The sequence below is a fragment of the Teleopsis dalmanni genome, chromosome 2 (genome assembly GCF_002237135.1).
Source record: "Teleopsis dalmanni isolate 2A chromosome 2, ASM223713v2, whole genome shotgun sequence".
Classification (NCBI taxonomy): Eukaryota; Metazoa; Arthropoda; class Insecta; order Diptera; family Diopsidae; genus Teleopsis; species Teleopsis dalmanni.
The window spans coordinates 230,022,855-230,031,293 of NC_051847.1; the positions used below are offsets into that span (position 1 = coordinate 230,022,855).

An 8,439-nucleotide genomic window follows, 5' to 3' on the forward strand; every position below is an offset into this window, starting at 1 on the left:
CGAAAAGTTTTCGGAAATTCTCATTTAAATTTCGCGCGCTGTATATTTTTCGATATTTTAAGTTTATGTAGTTTGGCAGCACTGTCCTTAATTACTATGCCAAAAATGAGCGCGATCTGTCAGACAGTTCGTTTACGGCAGCTGGTGAAACCAGTTCACCTCAGTAGTGCGTTGCGAAAAAAACAATGGAAAAAAATATTGAACAAAGAGTTTGCATCAAATTTTGTGTTTCGAACGAAATTTCGTGTGCAGAATCGTTGCGAATGCTACAAAAGGCTTATGGGGAATCAGTTTTATCGAAAACTCAAGTTTATGAGTGGTACAAAGCCTTTCAGGACGGTCGTACGACCGTCGAAGACATTTCGCAACGCACTACTGAGGTGAACTGGTTTCAACAGCTGCCGTAAACGAACTGTCTGACAGATCGCCCTCATTTTTGGCATAGTAATTAAGGACAGTGCTGCCAAACTACATAAACTTAAAATATCGAAAAATATACAACGCGCGAATTTTAAATGAGAATTTCCGAAAACTTTTCAGTCTTAATGTACTAACTATATTCTGCGTGTGTTCCTACGCACAAATAAAAGCAAATGAGTATATATACAATGTTGATACTTAAATTATTAATTTTATGAAACAAGTAGTAAGCTTTAAGACATCGGTTAAGTTGGTTTATGAGTTGGTTAAATTATGGTAATGCGGGTTATTGGAAACCGAGTCGAAATTTCCTTTTAAAACGGTTGGTTCAATAACATTTGATATTTGGCGTTTTATGACAGCTTATTTAGTTTCACTACACATTATTTGTGTTCTAATTCTGCACGAAAGAAAAATTGACATTACAACTTTAAGTGACAATTTGCGCGATGGAACTATACTAAAATTTAAAGAAATCAAAAATTGAAATAGTTTCATTGGCATTAATAAAAGTTTTAATTTATTTGGAGGTAACATATTAGCCTTCGATTTGGCGTTTATATAGGAGCTTCCAGAGTAAAAACTTTCAATGTAGGAAAAGAAGCTGTCGGGTATTCTTTTACTAATATACTATTTGATGGACTTGACAGTTTTTTCTTGTAACTTTACAGAGTGACATTCAAACGTGTATTTTTTTGTCATTTTATCGAATATTACTTTCTCAAACTGTTAAAATGCCATGAAAAACTTTTACTTAAGGTATATTCAATATATTCATTTGCGTTTGGAACTTATTTGCAACTTGTTGGAACTCATTTCTAAAAAATGAGATCGATTGCGCGAGTGTGGATCTCATTTGCACATATAAGATTTTGTATGCAGAAATCAGTCATTTCCTTCACATTTGTGATTTTTGACCCAAATCAGTCATTTGAATGTAAATGCCATATAAGATTCAATCACACTTTTGGACGTCAGATTGTTGTATGATATCATATAGTGAACGGTTTTGTAACGACACAAATTGGAAAAGCATTGTGAACGACAGCTATGAAAAAGCAAATAAAATGTTAAGAGAAAATTATGTGGCTTTAAAGTTTTTGTAAACCATATTGAAAGCAAAATATTTTAATTTGTTGTGTAATTCGAAAATATTTCATGATATTGTGTGGATGGTATACCTTTTTCGTTTTCGATTACTTTTTCCTTTGTATTCTTTTTTTGTTATTGGAAACTTGAAAAAAGGAAAGAACTTGCAATGTTTATTGTTGTTTAAGAAAGATTTTATCTGTAGAAGAGAAGAAAACTTAAACGGCTTCTCGAAATATAGACTAAACTAGCATTTTAGGGGATTAAGTAAACTTTTCGTGTGTGTGATATTTAGGGAGTTCCAAATCATGAAGTTTTATTTGTTTTATATTATATCTGCTGAAATGCTGCTACAAAATGCCTGTAAATGAAACAAACAAATTATTTATTAAATTTGCATATAAACGCTATTTTATTTAAAGTAACCATACATCGCACATTGCGCCATTACGAAGTTCTCTCAAAAGACTCTGTGACGCACAAAATCGTGAAAAGAGGTGCTAAACAAAGCTCACATCCGTACAATGTCATTAAAGAAGTGGAATTCAAAACATTGGGTAAAAATTTTCGGCTAATATTACACCCACATCGCGAAGTACTTCATAGCAACTTTAAAGCATATTCAGTTGATGGAGATGGCAATGAAACTGTTGTCCATTTAGGTATGTTATAATGGCTATAATCAACCCAATTATAATTATTTTATATATGCTTAATTTTAATATAATCATAGTCATAATAATTTTGTCTTAAGACGTCAGCAATAAAAAAGTTCATCAATTGTTTGGTTTTTTAGATCACGATAACTTTTATGCTGGTAGAGTTTTTGGTGAAATGGAGTCATCAGTACGTGCTCATATTGCGGATGGTTTGATGACAATGTCAATACATTTACCAGAGGAAATTTATCATATAGAGGTAAGAAAAACCTTATTTTTTCTATAAAATATTGTATGTTAATTGTATTTTAGCCTTCATGGCGTCATTTACCTACTGTTGGGAACAGTTCTATGGTTGCATACAAAATTTCGGATGTGAAACTTAACTGGAACCGTGGAAGTAATGAATTAGGTGGCATGGCTTCAACATGCGGTTACGTAAAAGAAGGCTTAGGTGATTTAATAATTGTTTTTAAATTAGAATGATAAAATATTAATATTAAAAAGTTATACTTATTTTATTCACTTTACATGAAACGTTTTCAGAATTAGAAACTCTCGATGAAAATGAGAATGAAATATATCATAAACACAAAACAAGTAGTCATTTGACAGATGAAAGTCATAAACAAGTGCATAAACGTGCAAAACGGCAGGCTGACCAGTATGAATACACTCCTACCAAAACACGTTGCCCGCTTTTATTGGTAGCAGATTACAGGTTTTTTCAGGAAATGGGTGGAAGTAATACAAAAACTACTATTAATTATTTGGTAAATTATCTGTATGCAAACGTAAAATATTTTAATGCAAATTCTATTTTTTATAGATAAGCCTTATAGACCGTGTACACAAGATTTATAATGATACAGTGTGGCAAGATCGTTCAGTAAGTTTAAAACTTGTTCATAATCTCAGTTATTTAAATATTAATTTTGTTGCAGGATCAAGAGGGATTTAAGGGTATGGGATTTGTTATAAAAAAAATTGTTGTTCATTCTGAACCCACTCGACTTCGTGGTGGTGAAGCTCATTATAATCAAATTCGGGAAAAGTGGGATGTCCGTAACCTTTTGGAGGTAAGTTTCAGTATCTGTGTAGAATTTTTGTTAAACTATTAGATAATAGTTTTCAAGATATGCTTTCTTAAAATATTCGCAATAAATATTTCTTCCTGTTTTTGTGCTTGCAAAAATTTCATTAAAAATGCAGGTCTTTTCACGGGAATATAGTCATAAAGATTTTTGTTTAGCTCATCTTTTTACTGACTTAAAATTTGAAGGCGGAATCTTAGGTTTGGCTTATGTTGGTTCGCCTCGACGAAATTCAGTTGGTGGAATATGCACTCCAGGTTGCAAAATTTCTATTGTTTTTGCTTCACTTAAATTATTAATCCTTACGTTTTTTGATGTTTCGTTTCAATTTTTATTAAAATATTGTATAGTTTTATGTTAATTAATATTTAGTAATTGTTTTTAATGTAAGCTTATGATAATAAAAAACATTTTTTAATATTTCACAGAATACTTTAAAAATGGTTACACCCTTTACTTAAATTCCGGTCTCAGTAGTTCGAGAAATCATTATGGACAACGCGTAATAACACGTGAAGCGGACTTGGTGACTGCACATGAATTTGGACATAACTGGGGATCCGAACATGATCCAGATATACCTGAATGTTCACCCAGTGCTTCACAAGGTGGAAGTTTCTTGATGTATACGTATTCTGTTAGCGGATACGATGTTAATAACAAGGTTTTTATCAGATTTTTAAAAATTAAAACTAAAATAAAAATATAATCTTTACAGAAATTTTCTCCCTGTTCCCTACGCTCAATACGTAAAGTGTTACAAGCTAAATCTGGTCGATGCTTTTCTGAACCAGAAGAGTCATTTTGTGGAAACTTGCGTGTTGAGGGAGACGAGCAATGTGATGCTGGACTGCTAGGAACAGAAGACAATGATGCCTGCTGTGACAAAAACTGTAAACTGCGTCGTAATCAAGGTGCTGTATGTAGTGACAAAAATTCACCATGTTGTCAGAATTGTCAATTTATGCCAGCTGGCATGAAATGCCGGGAAGCTCAATATGCTACTTGCGAACAGGAAGCACGTTGTACGGGTGTAATTGCAGAATGTCCAAAATCACCACCAATGGATGATGGCACAATATGTCAAGAACGTGGACAATGTCGTAACGGTAAATGCGTACCGTATTGCGAGACGCAAGGATTGCAGAGTTGTATGTGCGACATAATTCAGGATGCTTGCAAACGGTACGTGAAATCCAAATTTTACCAGTATCATAATCAAAAGAGTTTTCTTTAGTTGTTGTCGTATGAGTATCAATGAGACGTGCTTTCCTGTAGAACCTCCAGACGTTTTGCCAGACGGAACACCATGTATACAAGGATTTTGCAATAAAGTATGAAACAATTTTTAGGAATATCATTAACTTATTGAACTTATGTGTAACATACATACATATAATATATCATATTAATATTTTAGGGCGTATGTGAAAAAACAATTCAAGACGTCGTCGAGAGGTTTTGGGATATAATTGAAGAAATAAACATCAACCGTGTTCTGAGGTTTTTAAAAGACAACATAGTCAGTAAGTAAATTTGTCAGTTTTAAAAATGTTGTTTTTGGCATTATTCTGTTGCAGTGGCGGTTGTGGTTTTAACATCAATATTTTGGATTCCGGCTAGCTGTGTCATTTCGTACTTTGATCGGAAAAGATTAAGGCATGAAATGAAACAAATTGATTGGAGTCAAAAATTAGATTTAATACATCCAAGCGATAGGCGACGTGTCATACATATAAGGTAGAATTTGGTATAACTTTTTCAATATTTAAATATCTAATCTAAAACTATTTTCAGAGTGCCTCGTCAGAAAATATCTGTAGCCCGAATGCAATAATAACGCACATTTCCTTACTTATATATAAAAATATTCAACAAGTTTGCATTAGAAACTTTCAAATATAAAAATACAAACATTAAACTTTTAAATTTTCTTTTATCATTTGTTAGCTTCTTTATTACAATTATTATTATTACAATTATGAATATTACTAAATGAATTTGATTTGTCTTCAATCATCTTGCAGCCATGAAGATTCAGTTGCTACATTGCCGTAAATGTGGACTGGACCATTTCCTTTGATAAGTTTAAATGAAACTGTTTTATTAGGAAATTCAATATTCGGTTTGAGCATTCGAGTTTCGCCGGCCTTTAATATAGCAATTGGAATTCTAATATTCTCCGAGTCGCAGTTTAGCGTTTCTGCCTAATAATAACTAGTTATAATTACATAAAAACAGGAAATTGTGCAGCTTTTACCTCAATAATATTGAACTCATTTTCTTTTGCAGATGGATCTAGAATAATACGTTTAATAGTTAATTTTTGCGCATTATAAAGATTTTCCTCGATATTGGTTTCATTTTCAAAGGTAGCTAATGGAGTCTTAATATCAAGAGTAGTACCTTAAAAGAGAAGTTATTTTTTTAGATAAAGAAAAAAATAATTTGTAAATTGAGCTTACCATAAAAAAACTGATCCATTTTTGTAAAAAAAAAATCTTGAAATTAAATAAATGCTAAATAACAGTTGTAGATGCCACTTCAATCACCGCCAATTCATTCAGAAAATACATCAAAACAAACTGGAAGATAAATTTGTTGATAAAAAAAAAATAAAATTTTTGAGCTGCCATATCAACTTTTACTAACAATTTCGAACGATGGTGTATGTAAAAATATATAATGAATTCTAAAACAATATGGGTTTTTAGACGTAACTAAATTAAAAAATGTTCGGTAATGTCGTAAAATGATAAATATCTTAACACACCTTTTTTATTGTTTGTGGATACAACATATAGTAGATAGTATAGTGTAACAGGATAACATCTTTAATGTCATATCAATTTATTTTGTTTGTTTTAATGTTGATGAGTGTGTTGTTCGATTGCTAATGAGAGTTATTGGTAAAATGTACGTTTACTACTTTTAAAAAGTTATGTGAATGGAAACGAACTTTTCTTAATTTCATTAACATAAGTAGTTGTTGCTATATTGGAAACATGATATAAGAGCCATTGTAAATCTAGTATAAGTGTAAACACAGTAATTATAAGGTGTATATACTCTGTTTTGCAAACTCATTGCAAGGTGCACGAAATGCACAAATTGCAAGCTTGTAAGGGACGACAACAAAATACACGCACAAAGTTGCTTCCAACTGCTTACTATACCTTAGCCCATGTATGTATGCTTACAACAAAACAAAAAAGGAAAAAAATAGCTGTTTTGGTATTTGTTGCTTCTCATGTGAATGTGGTATGCTGCAAAAACAGCGGTTTCATTTTGATGCAATTCTGCAACAGAAGTGTTCTTGAACTATTGCAATTTTAATATAACATTCTTACATTTCGTGCACCTCGCAATGACATTGCAAGACAGAGTAAATCCGTCTATAATGTTATTAGTTACATTTAACACTCAATCTGGTGTAGACATTTTTTCTGTTATAATATGGCAACGTAAATACGTTTGACATTTACTTTTGTCTGTCACTTTGGTGTTCGCCGGCGTTTTTGCTGTCATATCTTTATCGAAATTATTTGCGCATATTAGAGCGTGAATTAAATTCTATTAATCGAAGTTTTCTTAAGTAATCGCTATGTCAGACGAATCATTTTATGGTAAATACGAAACTTAACAGTGCAATAAATACTTTACTGATTTTATTTTGTGAAATATGTTCTTTTAACTTAATTGCTGAAGTGTCAGTGGTGTCTGTCTTTTGCCGGTGCTTCGACATTCAATTATTTTACATGACAAACTAACATTAATAAAATACTAGCATTTAGTAACAACCTTTCAAATTGTAGGTGTAACTCTTACTGGGCAGGATAGTACTGTATCGTGGGATGTGCTCTCTAATGATGAAGACTTTCCTCGTGGTCAAAAATTAATAATCAAACAAATTCTGTTGGGTGCAGAAGCCAAAGAGGGTGAATTTAACGTTGTGGAGGTATGTTTCTATATTAACCATTTAAGTGTTGTACATTATCAAACCTGTGTGATACTAGTAAATACAATGGGTTTAGCTTATTAAATTCAGGTGGTCTTCAGGTGCTAATTGTATTGTACAAATTTAATTTGCAATATCATTTAAATCATTGTGCTTGTATTTCGTTTATTCTTAAATGCTATAATGCATGGCCCATTTAAATATATAAAGTAAATTTCTGGAAGTGTGTGAAAAATTATTTGATCTAGTCATGAGAATTAGAGAAACTTTAGTTTCGGCGCGTACGGAAAATATGAATTCTGTAGATTTAAACTTTCCAAACTGCAAAACCTATATTTCGGTATGTTGTTCTATTTAAATAGTATCATTTGTTTATTTAAAATGTTTTATCTGTAGAGAGAGCGAGAGTAGCTTTGCTATAATTGTTAAAAAGACTTCCTAATAAATAATCTCTTATATGAACAACAACCGACCATCTCGCCCAACTGTATATAGTTCCAGGAATGAATGGGTGAATATCGCAGTGTCATTTAACATATTCAGCGATTGTATATTATTACTGACTCGCCCATTATTTAACCACACCCTGTGAAATAAAATTACTAAGGTTTTACCTGTTTACGAACATGTGTATTTTTTTATTTGCAATACATATACAAAAAAATATATATCTTATTAATTATTGTGTTTATACCAAACTGTGATTTCTGCTATTTTTTCCTTTGATATCATCAATTATTTCTTGTAGGGTTATATCAAATTTAAACATGCCTCGTGCGTTAGGATTTAGGCGATATAATACGCCGGCTGATTTGTAATTCCAGTTCCAACAAAACAGCTCGCAGTTTAATAAAATTAAATCTTCTTTTAATGAAAGTATGTTCTAGAATATTATTTAATATATTTATTTATGAATGCGTATATTTGTGACGTTTTTGTGTACTTACCATGGCAACTGTGGAATCAATTGACTTAATATCTTCTCCTTGCAACATAATCAAACTTACGCTTGTCGCTTGAGTATTTTTAAAGTTAATGATTTTCATTCTTAGGTATTCTGCGCAACAATAGCGAAATTCTCCTTCTAGCTTAACAATGCCTATTTCTATATCATTAACCTACAATTTTATGTGTTAATATTATTAGCTTTAATACTTTAATTTATGATTAGAGACAGAAATACCTTTTCTATTGTTGTCGTTATTCGTGGCCTAGCCGT

The 8,439-nt window shown here is 31.7% G+C and overlaps 3 protein-coding genes across 4 annotated transcripts; 2 read left to right on the top strand and 1 right to left on the bottom strand.

Annotated features, from left to right (window-relative positions):
* Window positions 1-1,661: 1,661 nt before the first annotated feature.
* LOC119683338 (ADAM 17-like protease) lies at window positions 1,662-5,164 on the top strand. Of its 2 annotated transcripts, XM_038096993.1 has the most exons (14): window positions 1,662-1,872; window positions 1,932-2,171; window positions 2,306-2,427; window positions 2,481-2,622; window positions 2,715-2,941; window positions 2,998-3,057; window positions 3,113-3,247; window positions 3,381-3,519; window positions 3,691-3,926; window positions 3,981-4,447; window positions 4,500-4,596; window positions 4,683-4,788; window positions 4,843-5,002; window positions 5,060-5,164. In XM_038096993.1, the coding sequence occupies exons 1-14, from the start codon at window positions 1,818-1,820 to the stop codon at window positions 5,097-5,099; spliced, it is 2,226 nt and encodes a 741-aa protein (XP_037952921.1). In that variant the 5' UTR covers window positions 1,662-1,817; the 3' UTR covers window positions 5,100-5,164. The 2 variants fall into 2 exon arrangements, with proteins under 2 accessions (XP_037952921.1, XP_037952922.1); XM_038096994.1 differs by lacking the exons at window positions 3,381-3,519; window positions 3,981-4,447; window positions 4,500-4,596; ... (1 more) ...; window positions 4,843-5,002; window positions 5,060-5,164 and having other exon boundaries at window positions 3,691-3,804.
* A 14-nt stretch (window positions 5,165-5,178) lies between these two features.
* On the bottom strand, window positions 5,179-5,841 carry LOC119683339 (nucleoplasmin-like protein). Its single transcript, XM_038096995.1, has 3 exons — window positions 5,728-5,841; window positions 5,523-5,668; window positions 5,179-5,469 (listed from the first exon to the last, which is right to left on the bottom strand). Exons 1-3 carry the CDS (start codon window positions 5,744-5,746, stop codon window positions 5,275-5,277), a joined length of 360 nt encoding a protein of 119 aa, XP_037952923.1. The 5' UTR covers window positions 5,747-5,841; the 3' UTR covers window positions 5,179-5,274.
* Window positions 5,842-6,752: 911 nt separating this feature from the next.
* Window positions 6,753-7,304, top strand: LOC119676911 (nucleoplasmin-like protein). The gene is made up of 2 exons (XM_038088179.1): window positions 6,753-6,888; window positions 7,078-7,304. The coding sequence occupies exons 1-2, from the start codon at window positions 6,867-6,869 to the stop codon at window positions 7,302-7,304; spliced, it is 249 nt and encodes an 82-aa protein (XP_037944107.1). The 5' UTR covers window positions 6,753-6,866.
* The last annotated feature ends 1,135 nt before the right edge of the window (window positions 7,305-8,439 follow it).